We start from the raw sequence: 20,493 nt of genomic DNA on the forward strand, positions 1-20,493 counted from the left end.
TTTCAACTGCCCCACCACTTAGGTGTTTAGGTATTTTTTCCTATAAAGACAGAAAAAAAACTTACAGACCAAATGAAGTTCTGCTTTCCTGAAAGSCTTAATAAATTGTACTTTCTGGTTCAAAATGCCTTCTGATTAACAAAGTTGCTTAAGCCTGTGCTTAACTTGGAGAATTTAAGTAATCCTGCCTCATTCTCAAAGAATGGCTTTTTTCTCCCATTCATCACTCATTTGTCCTATTTGTCACCCATTTTGTCCCACTTTGGTCAGTGCATTGTATTAAATGTTGCTAAAGCGGAAACTGAGTGATGGCTTATCTCTAGTAGGCAGATATCAAACAAAAGTGAATCTATTATGTACACATAAATGACTAGACAGGTAAAAGTATTCGGTAGCAATACAGGACTTAATGTCTTCTGTTTTACAGTAGACAATGCCATTAGTAAACTGCTTCATTCCAGGAGCTGCTGTGTCTCTTGGAGGTTTAAGCTGCACTAGAATAATGCCGGTACTACTGATTGATTTAAACGTGCTGGCACATTTGTTAGGTGAGATGCAGTTTTTATTAGTAAAACAGGAGGTTTGCCACTACGGATGTATTTTGGTTTCCCAAAGAAAATAAGTTGTGCTGCCACATTTTTGCTGCTGCAACTGAGTATATATTGTGATCTTTTCTGGTTCAGGCACGTTAAGAAAAAAGTTATCTGAAATACTGCTCTTACAGACTACAGCAGCAAAGTTTAATTGTTTAATTTTGACCCAAATCTTCCCTGCTTCTCCCTTGTCCTGTGGCATAAAAAATTGCCATTTGCTCTAAAACTAGAATTATGAACCCACTCAGTCCACAGTAGACACCTCATTCCTCATCCCAGCTTGTGTGTGTAGGTACACAATGTTGCACATTGATGCTGTAATTCATTTAATTACATGGGGACATACAGGAGTATCTAGGGCCATGCTGGGATACACAGTGCAGGTGGCAAATCTCTCTCATGTATCTGCTCATCCTTAACTGAGAAATCTATTCAAACTGTTGCCAACTAGTCCCTTTTAAACACACATATCATAAAGTGGTGGGTGTTGGGGACGTGAGGGTGTTTGTGTATGTGTGAGGATGTGCAAAAGAGAGGGAGGGAAGAAGAAAATCACCATAATGTGTTCTACAGAAAAGTGCAACTTATCTGGAGACTAATAAAACAATGATTTTGGCAGTGGAGAAGTCCTGAGCGGGGTGGCCTGATGCTTGTACCTTTGTTTACCATGTGGGAAAGTCTCAAATAGAGTATCTAAAAAAGTCATATCTAAAAGACAGAAGAAGAAAAAAAATTTCTCACCTAGTTCATATTGTATGGACCGTCTGGCTGGTAGCCAAACTCATGACAGCTTGTATTGTGGCTGAGAGAGCAATGTGGCTCTCAGATCAAGGTCAGCAAATTTTTAATGAACGGAGCTTGATTACTGCTCCCTCTGAGGGAAAAGGTTGTTTGGAGGTGAACAAGGCTCAGTACAAAGGCATGTTCCAAATCCCTCCTTCACACAATCAAAATGAGATGGACTGCAGCTATCTAAAATACAAGTTCCTGAGAGCTGGGGAATACCTGCATAAGAAACAGGCTCAGTAACTCTATAAACTGAGGCTGGTACGTCCTTATCTTAGCATGCAGTACCCACATTCAGTATTCACTGAGACCTTGTGAACACTTTTTACTTTAGTGTTTCATCACATCCCTCATCCAGCACTGTCCCTCACCTAATTTAGGGCTTAGCCTTGCAGGGTTTTGCATTTCCAGACTCACGATTGCAGAACTGCTGGGACTGTCTGACTGGCCTGRCATACAAATCCAGACTGTATCCCTCTGCACTGTTTGCTGACTTTCCTAGGGCTTTTCATTATTACAGAATAGATCTGGGCTAAAATCAGTCCCATTGCAACCGCAGGGGTATTTAGCTATTTTGGAGTAGCAGGACCAGATTTTCAAACTCCAGTTCCTTCTAGAGGAAGGATCAAAAATGAGCAAGAAAGCTGAATTCTGGTATTAGGAGCTGTTCTGGGAGGTGCAGTCTTTCAGAAATGTCTGATTCCTGTGACTGGCTCTAGGTCAGACCTTTACATTAAACTTTTCTTCTTAGAGCCAAATCTGGAAGAAGATCTGAAGACAGACACCAGAAAGCACTGTTTTGCTTACATATTCAGAGTTTAGAATTTAAAAAGAAATACAATCAGTTTCAAAATCACATTCATAAAGAATTCCTTAAAATTCTTTATGAAAAGGCAGCACTATTTACTTTTGGTAAGTAGAAAACAGAACCTGTTCTCTGGCATTCATACCTTTATTTTGGAAGTACTTTCAAGCATCCATGCACAAAATTGTTGAAAAACAAGAGTCAGAACAACAGTAAAGTGGTAAAGCTCCAAGGCATTTTTTATCTTGCCAGACCAAAACACTTTTATTCCTAGTATTTCAGGAAGGCTTTGACAATCCCAGAAGTTCATTAGCTTGTCTGTTTYTGGAAGTGATTTTCTTTTTGCCTCAAATCTTCTGCTGCTATTGAGAATGATTTTGTTTATATCAATAGATGGCTATTTTTTATCACTCCATGTTAGGCGCTAGCTCTCTTAGTGACCTTTTTAACTAGATTTTGCTTTGAACAAAAAAAGTAAATGTTATTTTAAGAGGAATAGATTCAGTGGCAAATTGGATTCTCGCCAGAATGGCTTATAAGCTAATTCTTACAAGAAAAATCAGTGTTTTGATATTACAAGCTGAAGCACTTCTCTGTCTATGTGAAGTATTTCTGTAAAATCAGGCAATTCAGAAATTCTTGTTTTGACCTTTTATATCTTCTTATGTAAAAGGGTTAAAAGCATTGTTGTTCTGATTAATAGCGATTACTAGAGACTGCCCACAATGCCCCTAGAAAAGAATCATGTATATTTGATGTCCTTTTTCATTTTCTCCTTAACATTTCAAATAATTTAGCTAGACCATGCCCATGAATTGGATAAGCAGAGCCGTAACACCTACTTAGGGGAGGGGAACCATATGGTTTCCTTGGACCTTGGGACCTTCTGGCAAATATGAGGCTGAACCAATTTAGAGCATGATGAAGTGGGAAATAATGGACATTCTTGAGGTATCTGAAATGGGATCAGCTGTCACTGGCAAAGACCAGCAGGTGCAGAGCACTATGTTGGCTGCAAGCGTGGGCTGCTCTTGGAGAGGGCAGCTGGGGAAATGTCCTGCAAATTGAATGGGAGCTTGTGGTGGGGCTTTGGTAATGGGAAGCTCCCAGTGGGCTTGGTGGAGGCTCTCACTGAGTGAAGCATTGTGCAAGCTGGTGCTTACTGGTGCTAGCAATTTTATTGCCTTTTACTCAGAGGTGATCCCTTGTGGAGATCAAAGTACTTGCAAATTTAGGAAGACTGGTATAAGGCTGGCTTTATCTATTTCTTATTTATATTTGTGGCATGGTGGCAGTGATTTGAAGCCATAAAAGCTACTCAACTGCACATTTGTTTAACTTCACACTTCTGCTATTGCTGTATTTCCCTTTCCTCTTTTTCTTTTACTCTTTATTTTATATTGTATTAGGTTTCTAAATTGACAATTGACTTTGCTTGGAGCAGCAACGCTTCTTTTTTTTTTTTTTAATACAGTGAATATAGTAATACAAATAGTCTTTTGGGGGAGTAGAGAGTAGTATTTCACGTACCTCTGGTTTATGTGAGCCTTAGAATGGTATTGTATTCAGAAGCATGTGTGTGTTAGCCATGGTTCTTTTTTTCATATGTTGTTTTAGTCCTTAAATGCAAACATACTGTGTTGCATCCTAGTTTAATATAAGGGTCTGTTGGCAAAATGTGGCATTTTCTCTCAGCTGTTAGCACCCCTTGAGGGAAGATCTATTGGCAAAGAGCAACCTGCAGAAAATGCTGCTAACTTCAAAGTGTATTTCATGTGTCAGGGACTGTAGCACTCCTCTGGGCCAAAAAATTGTCTAACTTTTTAAGAAGTAGCTTTCTCGGACAAGTTATTTTAGCCAGGAGGCAAGATGCTTTTTATGCTGTTGTCCCACACACTGTACCTTTTGCATTTTTATCTGGAGATTTTCTGTGGGCTTTGACTGAATAGAAAGAGCAGTGGCCTGAGAACTGACCTTGGTACCCTGGTGTTATCTGAACTCTGTACTTTCTGGGTGGACTGAAGGCCAAGCGTTCAACCCTTCAGAGACCCGTTCAAAGTCCCTCAGGGGCAGTCGTGACCCTCCCAGGCAGAAGGAATACAGCTGGAAAATGCCTTGGTTTTGTTTTTGCACTAAGATAACCTATGACAGGTGGAAGGCAGGGAGATAAAATCAGCAAGTTCTAGAAGCTGTCCCAAAAGCCTGTGTGGCAAAACTTCAAGAATAKGCTTATGGTGACAAGCCTGTGAATAGTGAGGAATTAATGGGCATGTTGGCAAGGTGTAGACAGTGTGACACTGATAAAGCCTCCGATGCTGTGATCTGCTCCTGTACGTGCCCGCAGTGTCCTCATGATGGCAGTGGAATAAATGTTGCCCAGGAGCAATGGTTTGCTCTGCGTTACGAACCGGAGCAGACATCAGCAGACTGGTGTCTGAACTGGGAGAGGTGTTGGCAAGAAGAAATCACAGACCACCTCCAGGAAAGGAGCGTGGAATTTTTTCGAGGGACACTTTCTCCCAGGGGGTGCTTTTCCCAAGGCAGATCCAGCAGGTGCCATCATCAAGCTGTGACAGGTTGTTAATGTTCCCCCTTCTTTTTTTTTTTTTTCTTTCTTTTTTGTTTCTGTCTTTTTTTTTTCTTCTTTTCTCTGCACTCAGCTCAACGAATCAGCTAAACAGCTTATTGAGATGGACAAGACATGCTTAGCTGCCGCGTCTGGCTGTGATGTCCCCTTGCCATCTGACACCGCCCTGGCAGTCACTTTGGCGCAGTGCTCTACCTTAAACAGTGCAGGAGCGGTCAGTGCCATCCAGAGGCACATTGAGGGCAAGAAGAATGCCAAGAAGCGCCACTCCTTCACTGCTCTCAGTATGACCCACAAATCCTCCCAGGCCATGAGTAACAGGCACTCCATGGAAATTAGCGCTCCCGTTTTGATCAGCTCGAGCGACCCACGAGCTGCTGCCCGAATCGGAGAGTTGACTCATCTTTCATCCAGTGCTCCAGCCCAGGTAACAACGATGCATAAATGAACTGTAACGCTGAGCTGAGGAGAGGCGAGTTGCATAAATAGCCCCGTTTATTAGACTGGGAACATTACGAGCACCTAGATGGTGGCTGAACGAGTGGAAGGCAGGTTCGTGTAGCTGCACGCGTTACACACCATTCTGCTTTCCACTGGCTTACTCCTTTCAATTATATTAATTTCTAACTGCCATAAAATGTTATTATTTTGTTTTAATTTTCTAACTGAGGGGTACTTAAAGGTCTCATTCTCGTTTCTCTCCACAGCCCTGGTTTGGGGTATTTTGGGCTCACGGTAACAATTATTGCTAGGCTGACACTTGATAGACAGGCTTTCAGCTGGTTCATATGTTTCCTTCTCCTCCCCCTACAACTCTCACAAAAAAGATCAAAATAATCACTATGCCCATTTGTTAAAACAGATGAGTAGAATTACTGTGGGAATAATAAAGAAATAGCGACCCAATTTTCAGTCTTTTGTACATCTGCACAGCCAGAACAGGGCAGCTGAGATTGCTGCTAAAAGTCCATTTTGAAAGAATGTGTCTCAGAAATCAGAACTGTCAGCGTGGTGATGCCTGTATTTGCAAAGGCAGGAAAATACGCAGCTTTGTAAGCTGGTTGTTGAAAGCACACAGCCCAGAGGGCCTGATTTGTCATTGCCTCTTTCAAAGTAATTTACACCTATGCAAAGTTGTTTTAAATTGCTGTCATTCTCATTTGACAGTATTTTGCATGCATTTTTCTTCTGCATGCATTAATCACTGGACAGGTATGAGAATTTGGAGAATAAGGCCCCAAAATGTCAGATTTGTTTTGCAGTAATGGAATGTATTAACAACTTTAATGGCATAAATAATTTATCTCAAATGCAAAGTGCAGCTTATATTCCATCACTTTAAGTTACAGAAAGTAATAATTTTGAGAGAACCTATCACCTTTATCCCCAAATGTATTTGATATCCTGTAGGGTAGCAATGTTGGTATGAAATTCATATGTTTGGGTACACATCAGGGATAAAAAGGATTTTTACAGTAATTATTTCCCTATAGATTACTGAAAGAAAAAATGAATGCACTGTATTTTAAGAAGTGTTGCACCTGGCTAGTAGCTCAACAACTCAGCAAGGTTTTAAATTAGCATACATGCTGATTGCACAGACCTTTCCCTCCATTCTCCTTCCTAATGAAAGGGAGCAAAAGCACGTTCTCTTGAAAATCCCAGCAGAACTGGAAGAGAACTTCTGAGCTACTTCTTCTGAAGCCCTGGCAGAGATATGAGCCAGACTCACCAGGGATATGCTGAAATTCCTTGCAATTGCCCACTGTTTCTGTGGATAAAGGAATCCAAATGGTAATTTGCAGTTTGAAGAAGCAGAAGAAAATGGAGAATAATAACTGCACAATCCTCTACACACTTTGTGTGCAGCTCAGCTTCTCTTAAAGCTTCACTACAGTGTACTTGAGAAGATGGAGTGTGATCAGGAGTTCACTGCTGAAGTGAAGCACCAAGTTGTCCCCCCCTTACTGTGCTTTGGGTTGCACCATTGGAGCACACTCAGACCACAAAAACAGGATTTCTTTTGGATGAACCTAAGCTAGAGCACGCATTTCCAAAGCACACCCATGCACAACCAGCCCATGGGACCCAACCAGACCTAGTCCAATTAAAAAACCAAAATCATATTTGCTGTTGACACCAGATCCTTGGCATTGATAATTTCGCTCTACAGATCGACTCCTTTAGGTCTGCACTGCTCGTCAATGTGCAGGTAACCTAAGTGCAATAAGGTTTTTCCACCAATCATTTAATGAAGCAATAAATCTTCAGAAAAAAACTCTTATCTGTCCTATTCCCATCCCTGGCTGTGCATTCCTGCCCCTCACACCTGTGTCCAGGGCTGGGACAAATGTGTGTGCAGCCGTGCCTTGCCCCGCGTCTGGGAATGCTCCATGGGGCAGCTGCTGCCCGAGCTGGTGCACATGCGGACAACTGGGAGAGAGCGAACGGCAGCGGGCAGCACAGCACAGGGCCACATCCTTTGGGCAGGAATGCTTATTTATGCCCATTTGCAGCACTGGAACTCCACAGTAGGCCTAGAGTGCTTTTCTTTATCTTTAAACCTGCCCCGGGACCTCCAACACAAAACTGTGAAGTGAGTTTTCATCACATCCTCTTCACATATGTGCCATACTGCCTCTGACTGCATGGTGGGGCTGAAGCTGTTTCATGTGGGATCACATATGTACATAGGAGCGTACATGTCTTGCTTGTAGGAGCCAGCAAAGCAGCTCTGTGCCACTGCAGTTTAGCTCATTTTCTCTCTCTTGCCTTTTCCAGGCAAGGTCTTTTTCCCATAATATCTTGCCTTCCCTCTCACCTCCTTAGTGGGAGGCTGAGAGTGAGGATACGATGCTCCCACAAAGCACCGCATGTGCCAAGATATCCTGGGACATCTGTGCAACAGCATAAGTACTAGACATGGGTGAGGGTCCACAACTCGTCAAGTAAATGACACCCAGCTTTTTGGCACTCATCATGACACATTTGGACTTCACAGAGATGACAGTCTGTGGCTTTTCTGTTCTTATATTAGTCAAGAAAAAATCACGCACACACTTGCTAGACTAGTGTGAAGGCTCACTGCAAGCTAATAAGACGCAAAAATTAGATGATAAAGCAGAAAGTGCATAATTACTCTCTCTCCTTTTAGCTAGCGTGCAAAATTCCCCATTTTGAAGCTCATTGTGGCACTTGAGTACAACTGGTTGGGGACACAAAGGGCCATTGAGGACCACATGTTTCTTTTCAGAATTTCTGTGTGGTTGATCTATGAGGGCACAGTCTACGGACACTTTCCAGAAGGATCTCCCAGGAGACACAGATGTGCATGTAGGCTGGGTAGCATGAACACAATGTATTGATCATGTCCCAGCAGTTCTGAACATGTGCAGGACTCACACAGATGTGCTAGTTTTGGATGGACTACCTTATATCCTGACCACTGATACATGATCTAACAGTTTGTCAAACTTCTGTAAATCCCAGATAAATAAAAGTCTTCAAATTTGCCTGGGCAAGAAGAGATTGTTTTTTTCCAGGATGTATCTTTGAAAAGCTAAAAAGGGCTAAAAGTTTCTCCTAACAAAACGTGACTTAAGTTTACATGTCGTGAAGGGACCATTCCCTTTCACATGCTGGTCAATGACCTGCTCCACCAACACACTCTTCGAGTGTGGAGTAGAGTGTAGACAGCTGGTAGAGTAAAATGTTCTCTGGAGTAAATTACAGTTGTTAAATTTCAGTCCTTTGGACTGTAAGTTGGGTCCTTTCTCTGTAGTCAGTGTTACCCACAAAGGCAAAGCTACAGCTGGTCTGTAAAGAAGCCACTTGTGTGTGGCAGACACATGATGGAGGGCGGGCGCTGCAACCCCCACATTGGAGAGCAGGTCTTCTGTCTGACAGCAACGAGCAGGCTGGCAGAGAAGGCAGCACAGCGCTTGCCTTGATCAGCGCTGGCCAAAATGTCATGGTCAAAATCCAAGAGGGGAAAAGAAGGGATTTGGTGGCTTAGATCAACCTGAGTGAAAAGAGGTTTCCATTTGTCAACACCCATTGTTGCAGTCTTGAGGACCTGGTCACCCCAAATGTGATATGTCAATGCACAATGCATATTTATGTTGGCTTCCCAATGCCTTTTTATTGCTTTTGAATTTGAGAGATTTTAACATTTATATTTTCAAACTTTGCTAGAAATGTTGATCTGTGAAAAGCAGAGCTGACATTCTCATTATGTTCTCTTCAGCGTAGGAGCAAGAGCCTTCAGAAAAATGCCTCGCTACGGAAATGCTTGCAATAGGATCGCAAGAGCTACCAACATGAATTCTCCTGCTTTCAGCTTTCTTAGCTCTACAAAGAATTTGAATTTACCTCTTACAAAACAAATAGCACCTCTATATATTTACTAATACCATAATTACAGGGATTACATTTTAAATCAAAATGTCAGAAACTCACTTCCTTCTCTGCCATCTGCTTGGACCTGACATGTCCGTGAAACAATTAACAGTACTGCAACCCTAGACAGAAAATCAGCCCAACATTCCTCTTTTATTCAAGCGTTTGAACACCAGCCAAAGTAGCATGAGCAACAGACCCCTGGGCTCTCACGTACAGGCATTGAGGGCAGCGCGACTCTTGTCTGTGGATTGTTCTTGTTCTAAAATGTGCCTGGCATTTTTAAGGTAAATGTTCTGTATGTCTGGTTAGGGATTTGGCAGCCTGACAACCTACAAACTTACTCCACTGGGGTGTTAGTGAGAGTGTGGGTAGCTTGGTAGGAAGGCTGTGCAGGTAGCTGCCAGCCTCATGGGTAAGCTCTCCCACACGTGAGTCTCTCACCTTTTCTTTCCTCCCTGGAGGAGGAACCACTGTTCCCTGCAAGTCACCATCACAGCCCTCAAATGGCTGTTTCAATAACTGCCTCAGGTCCCTGCTGGTTTGCAGCAAATACAGCCAAAGCATATTTTTTTATAGGGGAAACAACAAATTTGCAGTTTCACTGCTGTCTATCTGGCAAACTTGTGCCTTTCCTTTCACCAATAGAATCAAAATTGGGTTGGTTGTTGTTGTGGGGTTTTTTTAATATCTTGTTCTTGAAATTTTCCAGACACTTTACTATTGCTTATTTAGCAGATCTCCTTAGAAAAAGAAATAAAGGAGTGTTGTTCACTTCAGTTACCATGAATTTCTCTGGTATTGGGGGATTAACTGGAGGCTTTTTCTACCTTTTTATAAAGTCCCACACACTTTCTCCTGTGCCTGGTCCCTCAGCCAAGCAGAAATACATCACAGAAGCTCCTGAATAGCATCCAGTCTCTTACCATGGGCAACTCACTGGTGCCCTGTGGAAATGTTTTCTTAAAGCAAGCCCTGAGGATCTGAGGTTCTTGAACCTGGCAGCCAGGGTTTTCTGCAGGGGACCTTCAGGGATACCTTTCCCTACACTGACTTTACAGGAGCCTAAAGTATAGGCACAAATTTCGGATGTTTCAGTAAATGTAGAATATATTTTCACCCCTTAAAAGTGATTTCACGCATGGGACTATATTCTTGTGGCTTTTGTCAGTTCGTATCAATTGAAATCAGACTTTCATGCTGTATGACATGTTTTTTTTGTGTGTGTGTGAGTTGTTGGACTATTATAAGCCTCCTGCTTCTCTAGGAAGGCACATATTTATATTCTTTTAGCATTGACACACGGAAGAACAAGACTAGGGTATGAAATCACATGTTTTGAAAGCATTTCTACATGTTGTTATCTTAATAATTGAAGACTATAAGGCCTTCAATAGCATGTTTCTGTTCAAGTGGAATCAACTCAGTTGTTTCCAGCTAAGTAAGATAGATAAACATGGAAATGAATGAGACGTAAAAGTACTTCAGCAGATTACAAGCCTAGGGATGCTCAAAGGTAGAACAACCAACTGCAAGCCACATAAGCTTGATAAAATAGCACTGAAGTAGTGCAGACTGGAAAAGTACACAACCACTCCAAACCACACAATAGTCAAGACACAGAACATTTATTCTGAAAGGGGTAGGGCTGGGATTTTCATTTCCTCCGCAGACAGATTTACATGCACTATGTTTTAGGCCTGCCTGCTGAATGCCACTCATTAAGCATAAGAATTCCGTGTGAAAGACAATAGTGTCTGTCCATCATGGAGAATGTCCTAATGTGCTGCTGAAATGGACTTTTATTGAAGCTGTAAGTGATGCTGCAGGCATGGGACAGAGCTGAAGCTGAATTTGATGACAAGTGCAGGGGAGCTGGTCATAACTGAGACTCCTCTGGGTGCTGGGAAGGTCCCACGGGGCAGCGAGCGTGCCTCAGCCTCAGGTGCCTCATCTTGCTTCCATTTTAACTCCTTATGAATTATTCTACTCTGCAATTTGGGAAGGTCGGAGGTCAGTACCGCTCCAAATCCCCTGCTTTTTTTTTTTTTTTTTCTGAAGGAAAATGCATCTCATAAATAATGAAGTGGGGCTTTGTGCACACCAGCATAATGGCTGAGCGCAGAGGAAAGGAGCCTCCTCGCCAAAGGGACTTTGATGTGTATTTTGAACAATTCATCACCATGCACAGGAAATCCCTTTGTATCTGTGTATGTTAGCACAGGCTCCTAACCAGAGGCCACACGTTCAGGAAAAAGCTGAGACCAATGTCCTTCATGATCCCAGTCCCAGCCATTGGTAGTATTTGAAATGAAGTCTTCCCTGGAGTGTCTTTCTATATAAATCATTTGGAAGTGTGACTCCTTATCACTTACTTAGAAGTGCTGAATTTTAGTTGAGAAAATGCAGTAGCAGAGCTGTAGTTGGGCCTTTGCTGATAACCTAAAAATGCTGACCATGAGGAGCATACAGATTATGATTAAAATCCAAAGACTTAATATGAATCTTGTATTTTCAAGGGGCTATGGAAAAAAAGGAGAGGAATTCAGATATTTTTCTGTTTGTTTTGGAGTCCTGTATACTATATATACTGTATACAGCACTCCAAAACTATATACAACCTGCCCCGCTGTTATGCAGCAAACAGCAAACTGACCAGACGTAAATTAATGAGACTTAGACAGCTGAAAGCAATGGCAGCTCTCCCAGGGGATTTCAGCAGTCAAAAAGGCAAAAGAAAGGTTATGTCAGTTGAACAGACCCATGTTTCTGCCATTTAAACAGTGTAAGAGACTGAACTGAAGCCTAACCTAAACTGCTCCCTGTCCTTGTGTATTCCCAACTGTACTCTCAGTTATTTAGAACTGAATCCAGAGACTGACTATTAATTGCATCTCTATTTTAAGTAATTTTACCAGGAACTTTGGTTCAGGGAGTGTTTTTTTCTTTTTTTTTTCTTTTTTTTTTTTTTTTTATTTAAGCGAAGTGTTTCAAGCAGGCATGAAACCGGTTTCTTTATTAGTTACCAGTAGGTCTTTAAATATACTCTGTGTGCATTGGGGTATACTGCATAGTTCGTCAAAACTGCTGCAAATGGGACACATTAACTGGCTGAGCTTATTGACTGGTTACATAAGCTACCAAGAATGCAGTTCAAAGCAGAATCACACCTCTCAGAAACTATCCCCTTTTAGAGACAGTGTTTTCTCTTTATCCCATAATTCATCTCATGATAAATACATTTTGAAAGATTTTTTCAAGAATCAGAAAAGCTTTTTATTTTTTAATGGAYCTAGGTAAGAAGTATATGCTTTAGGATGGTGTTATGAATGTTGACTGTAAAACAACAWTTTTTTTTTCCACATGCTCCTCAGGGTAATAACCCAAAAACACTTTTCCACTGAAATCATTTTTTTTTTTCCACTGGGCTAATCCTGAGGCTTTAAGTGACTTGCCACTCAACTATCAAATTTGGAGAGATAGGAGCAAGCAAAGTATTCTCTTGATATTTAAACTATACCACAAAATCCTGTCCATCTAGCAGATACAATGTGTACATGCATGACATTTTAGCAGAAATTACTACAATGTGTATCTTTTGCTTTTTGTTTGCTTGGATTTTTTTCTTGTTTATTTGTCTAATACTGCAATTTCCCTGAAGGGGRACTCTTAGCAGAGCTTTTGCACAGGCTCCTGATGAGTTTATTGTTCAATTATCAAAAGCATAATTACAAACTTGTGATTAAATTAACATCTTTTAGAGAGCAAACCCTCACTTTAAGCTTTCTGGTCTCTCCACCTGTGATTTTTCACATTGTTGGATCCCACCATTGCAGAAATCTATTTTCTATTAAACCTCTGATAGCCGAGTGGAGAGCCAGAACATGCTTATTAAGTGCTGAAAGGGCTATCCTGAATAAAATATAATTTTCATGATTRTCCACAAAATATATATTTAGTCCTCATTTGGGGAAGCTAAGAAATAGGAAACTAAAATAATCAGTGTTCTTATAAATGGCAATGTCAGGTGAGCCTATGGAAGAAAATGACAAAAGCTTTTTTCTTCCAAGTTATTGGCATCTTTAGATTGCATAGTATGGAAATAAAAACTAAGGATATAGGCTGACATGACTCCTCCAGCTCTCCAAGTAGCTTCACAGTCTGTTCACAGAAGGTACAGTCTAGAATTTTTGGCCTCTTATGAATCAGGGCCAACGTGGTGCTAGCATAGTCTGGCATAATATTCTGCCCTACCTTTATGTACGACTGTAGAGGTTTGCAGATTGAGGGAAACCCGTAGTGAATACTAAGTTATATAAATGTAGCTCCATTTTTTTTCAGGAAGGRGCAGGGTATTTATGCAGCTGCAGCTGTCTTTATGTATGTGCATTTGTTTGTTTTTACAAACATACCATTAAGGAAGAAAAAGTCTAGCATTGGTAAGTCTGTTTTCCTTCCTGCTTTKATAATTAGCATTTGATGAGGCTATTTGATCTTGCCTGCAACACTTTTCATCAATACTTGGTGGCACTATCATGCATTAAGTGCTTATACATTATATCTAGGAGCATTAAGGCCCGTAGTGATTGCTACAGCCGTTGTTTTATGGAGTCAGTGAATTAGAGAAATAAGTTGCAGGAATCATAAAGACCATTACCTGACTTTCTGTGGTATATCCAGAGGATGGTATATTAACCTATGTGAGTTGAATATTTGAATGCTTTTCTCTTATTATAAAGTAATATTAAAGGGAAATTTAAAGTAAGCTGTAAATATGCATTCAAGACATTAAAAGAAATTTCCCTGTGAATTAATGAATGTGGGAAGTGCCCTGTGGTGAGACAGTGCTGGATTTGCTTTGAAGTCAAAATACAGATTTCTAGTTGATGATTTTCAAGTTGATAAGAACATTCGTCTGATAGCAGCAGCAATTATTTTTCTGTAAAGGCTGTTGCAAGTTGCAATATCACTATACTCTGTTCCTAGTTTTGTCACTGTCTTCATGACTTCTATTCCCCTCTAAGACTGAGTCCCATGCTTTTGCAAGTCACTTCATTAATCCGCACAGGTTCCATGTCTTTTCAAATTAAACCACAAATACAGCCTTAAATTAGTAGTGAAAATCTGAAATATATCTGCATATCTACAGGAGAAAAAAAAAAAAAGATAATGCATGCTGGAAGTTCATGCTGCTAATTCTTATGCTTTTACAAAGGTGTGGATGAGAAGATAGAAAGCATCAGTGAATGAGGGAATGAATTGAGATGATGTTTCAACCTAGATGGGTGGTTATTATCCTTAATTTCCTGGCCTTTTGCAGGCTTGTCAGTAATGTTTTGTGAGGTTGGTTGCTTTTAAATATGTATCACAGCTGACACAAGAGGCAGCAAAATCTCAGCAGTGTATTATTTACTCAAGAGTGTATGCCAGAAAGTGTAATGGAAATATACCATTACATATACATTAAACTACAGTTTGTTTTGATGCTTCTATAGTTCTCTTGTAAATAATACTTATCAGTTGAACAAGGAATGAGATTCAGTGGTGCTTAGAGAGCTTCACAAGATTTCATCAGCACCTGGTGCCTGTGTGCATAGTTCTGGAGTTTTTAATTGAGATTTTGCCCTCCACAATACAGGTGATATTACATTACTACTAATTGGGCAAAAAGAAATAGAAATTATCCCAGATATATCCAGAGGTGGTCTTTAGTGTGCTTTTGTGTGATTACTTTTCTGTGCTGCTTTGCAATAGGGCTGAATTGTCCTTTAGAAGAAAAGAACTATTGCTATTGAGCTGGAAACATCAGTACTGATAAGTGGCACTCAGAGGATGCCAAACTGAAGTCATGTCAAAAGTCAGATGTGTCTGTTTAGTGGCCTAAATACACAGGAGAGAGYTAGCAGAGTCCAGTTCAGAAAACTATGCACCACCATCACAGTTAATGGAGGTGCTACAGCCTGATTACACAGCAGGACATGTCTGGAAACTCAATGGATAAATGTTTAAAGGTATTAAAGGTTCATAAGGATATGTAGGGGCACCCAAGGATATTTTCAGAAGCGACTCTTCTTACTTGGACTGCAGTAAAATCGATGGGGATCAGGCACTCAAGCACCTCTTACTGCCTCTCTGAGGAAACTACAAGGTGCCTGTGTTTATCAGAAGGTCCCCCCGTGCCTTTTGAAAACCTGGTTGTCAGCTGAAGTCTCCTCTCAGGGAGTGCTCAGTGACTGAACGTAGCAGAGGTTATGAAGAACGGTTAAGATCCACCTGCTGCAGTGTTTGGCTCCCTGTGTGGCTCTATTTGTGTGCCAGCTGCCACAGCTCACACGGGGACATGAAATCAGAAAGGAAGGATGTAGCACACAGACCTCCCCAAAGCCACCAAAACAAAGAACACAGGAATTAGGGCATTCACTCAGATTCCCATTCCCTTGAGCAGATGAAGAAGAAAGGATGACATTTTTGGTACCTTGTTCCTTAGATCACAATAGCGAAAAGTACAACCTGGCTCCAGGGCTGAGTGAAGAAGGAAAACAAACTAAGTCCTGCCACTAGTTTTAAAGGAGAGAGTCTTGCAGTGTGCTCCAGGATTATTATATTAGCGGTAGCTGGGGAAATTCGCATAAATTTGTAGAAATGTTTCAGAAAGATTCTGAGTGAAGAGGTAAACTTCCTGTAAAGGTAATCAAGGATAGGAAGAAATAAGAGATCATTCTTTCACCAAAAATCATTCTCTGCAAAATCTTCTTGCAATTATTACACTGCAGAATAATCTAGCAATATTTTGTCTTCCAGTATGTGCCAATCATTGGTGCATTGGAGCTAGAACGTGACCTTGAAGGATGAGGCTTACAAAGCCACCGCCAGCTTTATCAGGAATGAGAGTTTAAATGCAAAGCTAGGGAACATTCAGATGCATAGTAGCAATCAGGCAGCACTGCGAGAATTCATCAAGGAACACTTTGAACTCATTGCATGAAACTGCAAAGGAGAATACTTGTGTGCAAGTAAATGCCCAGGTGCTAACAGAGGAGCTGAATTCAGTGCAATGGAAGATTGATAAATCCTGTAGAGCAAAGCTGCATGGTGACATATGGGGTGACAGGATGAGACTGGCAAATGCACCATTGTGTCAAAGCTAAAGAAAAACTGTAGCACAAGAAAGAAGCAGGCACTGGCTTAGAATTCGGATGTGCATGATATTAGGCTGTACAAAGTGGCAAAAAATAATGGTTTGTAGGGTCCAGACTAGCACCAGATGTACCAATAGTACAGTAACACAGCAAACAAGAAACTGAATGTCCAAGTGTTACAAAATGTCCAGGGCTATGAAGATTTCTTCAGGTTTATTCAAGGGAAGAAGGCCACACGGCCATCAAACAATGCTAAATGACAACTACGTGATGTCCTAATCACTACCACAGTATGTTAGCCCAAGAGTAGTAAACATCTAAAAAGGATTTGGGCTCACACTTCCAGAACTGGAGAAGACCCAGAAGCCAGCAGCGTCAGTGCAGACTGGTGAGTGGCTGGATGTGCTGCAGCTACGCTGCTCTCGGGGCTGGAGTTGGTCTCTACAGAGCTCAATGCTGCTCTGTAGCAATGGGCTGGCTTAGCGTGGTTGCCTGCAGCATGTAGTCATGGAGGGATAGATGCCAAACTCTGCATTTACCAAGGTGTGTGGAGAGTGGAAGGAATCACAGTGTGTGTGTTACATTATTGTGATTTTCTCTGTTTATGTGGTTGCATCCTGCACTTGTTTGCCCAGCCCTGTTTTTATTTTTCTCTTGTGAGGTAAGAACTAAGTGTTCTGTTTTACTGGAAAAGAGTGGAGACTGCCCTGTTTTCTGTTTTCTTGGAGGTGGTTTCTCCAGTGCAGAGAAGACGTGCACTGGTGGCACATCATGAGGAAGCCTGAACCACTGATTTTTCATTTCTCTCCTGGGTAGGGCATTTGCCATGACTCTCTGCCCAGCATCTCCAACAGCCCCTACTCAAAATAGCAAGTTCAAAATAACAAACGAGGGATCATTCTCCATCTATCCCTACACTATCTTTTTTTTTTTTTCCTGTAGATTGATATTATGTCAGTAACATAACAGGCGGGATTAATAGAGTTTTAGTCACAGAACTGGAAAGCACGCTTACTTTTGCACATTGGACTAAGAACTGCCTGGAACCTTCTTTATTTGAGCAAGCAGCCAGCAAGTGAGGAGAAATAATGAGAAAAAGGAGATGGACTTGTCACTACAACTTTGCAACTGAGAGCAGTTGCTGGTGAGAGAGGAGACAGCTTGCCTCTTGTCGCCAAAAGCCATGGAATCACAAAGCACTGTCTTCATGTCTTGCTRCAGAGCTTCATAATGATGATGTGTTAATATATAGCAAAGCAATATAGATTAGCAACACGTTATTGAGACATGGCACTGTAATAATTATGTGGGCTTCTTTGGAAAGAGGTGACATTGAAGTCTGYTAATTAAATAGCAGCGTGTGCTTTGGTTTAATTCGGAGTAATTTTAAAGTGAAAAAAAAAAATCCCTATGTCTCTGCTCCCAAAATACATCAATATTTGCAGTTGATTAGGTGGTATTTGAAGACAGAAAAACTATATTGAAGGTCTGTGAATCTACCCAGAATCTTTGTTGAATGTTCAAATCTACAGTTTCTACATATACTCCAGATCTTATTTTATGTAACATTTGGCTGGAAATGCTAACAACTTTTGCTCAAGTGAACCATTACAAGTCCCATTTGCCCAGCTCTGCCTTGCCTTTGCAGCAAAGATTTGTTGCTGCTGCCCTCATCATTGCTCCAGGAAAGGTTTACAGTCAGGATTCATTTCTAAAATAGACAAATTGGGACTTGGTTGTGACAACTCACAAGAGTTTGCCCTACATACTTTTGCTCAGCATTAAGCTTTGCAAAACAGAAGGATTACATTTTGAAATGTCTTTCAACAGATATCTGGAAAATATATTTGCTCAGCTTTTCATACTAGGGCAAGTGAAGTGGAGTGGACTCCTACTGTGCCCATTCAGAAGTACTCCTGTTCTGGGCTGTGTAATCATTTACCTCTTTTTCTTAAAGAGAAGACTATTCCTGATGATAAAATGGTATACTGAGATCACATTTTGGAAACTGAAGAGTATGTTCTTTTCCATAGGTCGGTAAGTCATTAATGAAATAAGTAAGAATTAAAAAAAAACTAGCTGCTGAGGTTACTTTATCAGAGAAGGTACCATTGCAGACATATACACACTGCACTCATTTTACAAAGCAGTCAGTTGGGTTTGCTTTCTAAAGGTTTTAAGATGCATGCAAGGTACAGGATACAGACGAATTTCTCTGACATATACATGGAAAGGTTGTTAATAAGATATTATCCCTTGGGTCAAAAATGTATTGTTGGAATGATGACAGCTGAAAGATATCCTTTCTATGCAGAATCATGAGGGTAAAAAGGTTGTGATTTGACACACAGTGTGATTTCTTCCCCTATGCCTTCTCCCCAACTCGTTTTAGGAAGCAGTGGGGCTTCATGTTAATGTATGTCTGTTCTTGTTTGTGTTTTTTTCAGGATTCCTCTTCGATTGGAACAGCCACGGTGGCTGGTCCCAGGACAAGTGCAATAATTGGAGATCAGGGAACACCACCGAAGGTCCAGCTCCCCCTCAATATGTAAGCAGCCATCTCATATCAGCCCCTGGCTACTGTTTGTTTCAGATCTTGTGTTCATGCACGTTTGCACTTTGAATCTGAAAACCTTGCTCTCAGATGAGCAGCATTCAGAGCAATCAGTTACTGCAGTTTCATACATTGCCCAGCCTCTGCAGAAGTTGGAAAATAAACAGGGAAAGGCGAGAGCCCTCTTGTTCTATCTAAGCTTCTCTTTGCTCCTAGTATATTTATTATAGCTGTATGAATCACTGTGAAGCATATGGAATGTCTCTGAGATAGAAAAAAAAATCTTATTCCTTCAATTAAAATCTTATAAAGGTGCAGCCCCCTGCAACCACACATCTGATGCATTCATCATTATCCATAAAAAAAAGACCGAGTTATATTTTTTCACCACCATAAACAAAGATATCAAATGAACTTTGATGAGCTTTTCTAAATAATAGTATTTCAAAAAATTAGTTGCTAAATCAGGATATCTTCCAGCTCAAGGAAAATAGAACATGCTTCTGCCTCCGTCCCTCAGCAAGCCATCCCCTTCCCTTGCCCATACATCTCCCATAGTGTCCCCTGAGAAGCAGCCTCATATGGTCTGTCATTTTATATTTACAAGCCAAGTTCCAGTCAAAAAGGAAGTGTTATCTCAAAGCTGCAACAGAACCAGAGAGGAACGGCCTTAAACAGAGCCCTGGGAATTCTGTGTTATAATTAGAGTCACAGACAGTTCCCTTAGGCCAAGAACATGAGTTACCTTCTAAGTCAGAAATTCTTTTTTAGGGAGCTTTTTTATAGAGATTTTGGCTTCATTGAGGTCTTACTTCTCAACCGTTAGTCTGACTGTTTCACGTAGCCCAGAATAACTTGTTACTCCATTTTGTGAGATTGCAATTGTTGTTTTACCACTTTAATCTCAGCTGCACAAAGTTTGCAAGTGAAGTTTTACATCTTAAATCTAGAGAACAGTGAAATGCAGCCAAGTCCAAAGGCTTTGGCTTAAAGTGAAGCCAGTCCCAGCAAGCCAAGCTGCTAGCCATGATTCTCTGCCAAAGGCAGAGCCCAGAAACAATTACTGGTGAGTGAAACTATCTGTAGTCAAATTGTTTTCAGCTGTGTCTGACAGCAGGTGTGCGACCCATCTCTCTCCACGGTCCCCTACCCACCAACACATTTAGTGGCCTGATGGGGTCATATSCAATGAACATGATGAAACCCCCACAGAATCAATGTGCTGGTTGTCCCAATCTGTTGTCCCTAATGGATGGGGTTTTCACTGCTCATGTAAGTGAGATCCAGGGTCAGGCATTCCCATTTTCTAAGTSCTGAGATACTCCTGGTGGTATTTTTGCCTGGGAGATTAAAAGAAAAAGGAAGAGAAGATTTTTGCCTTAGTAAATCAGGTCTTACAGGCGCAAGGAGAGCAGATTCCCAGAAAAACAGCATTGCTGTTCTGTGACAGTGGCATAGATTTGAATGCAGGATATTCCCATGCAGGACAGGATATTCCCATGCAACAGCATGCTTTGGGGTGAGGTTACCCAGCCTTCACTCAGCTCTGAGGGCTGATTGCAGAGTTGTCTAAGTAGCTCTGGACTGAATCAGACCAGGTCTAGCAGAACCATCACCGAGATAGTAAAATT

General features: G+C 41.2%; 1 protein-coding gene across 1 annotated transcript in view; it reads left to right on the forward strand.

Annotated features, from left to right (window-relative positions):
* The window catches only part of SH3RF3 (SH3 domain containing ring finger 3), a 94,215-nt gene that overhangs the window by 28,389 nt on the left and 45,333 nt on the right, over nt 1-20,493 (forward strand). The window contains exons 4-5 of the mRNA XM_026034482.1: nt 4,845-5,198; nt 18,756-18,856. Coding sequence (XP_025890267.1) covers nt 4,845-5,198; nt 18,756-18,856 — 455 coding nt within the window. The remainder of the gene's footprint in view (nt 1-4,844; nt 5,199-18,755; nt 18,857-20,493) is intronic.

The sequence above is a fragment of the Nothoprocta perdicaria genome, unplaced genomic scaffold, assembly GCF_003342845.1.
Source record: "Nothoprocta perdicaria isolate Ctin4 unplaced genomic scaffold, notPer1 scaffold_144, whole genome shotgun sequence".
In the NCBI taxonomy this organism is placed as follows: Eukaryota; Metazoa; Chordata; class Aves; order Tinamiformes; family Tinamidae; genus Nothoprocta; species Nothoprocta perdicaria.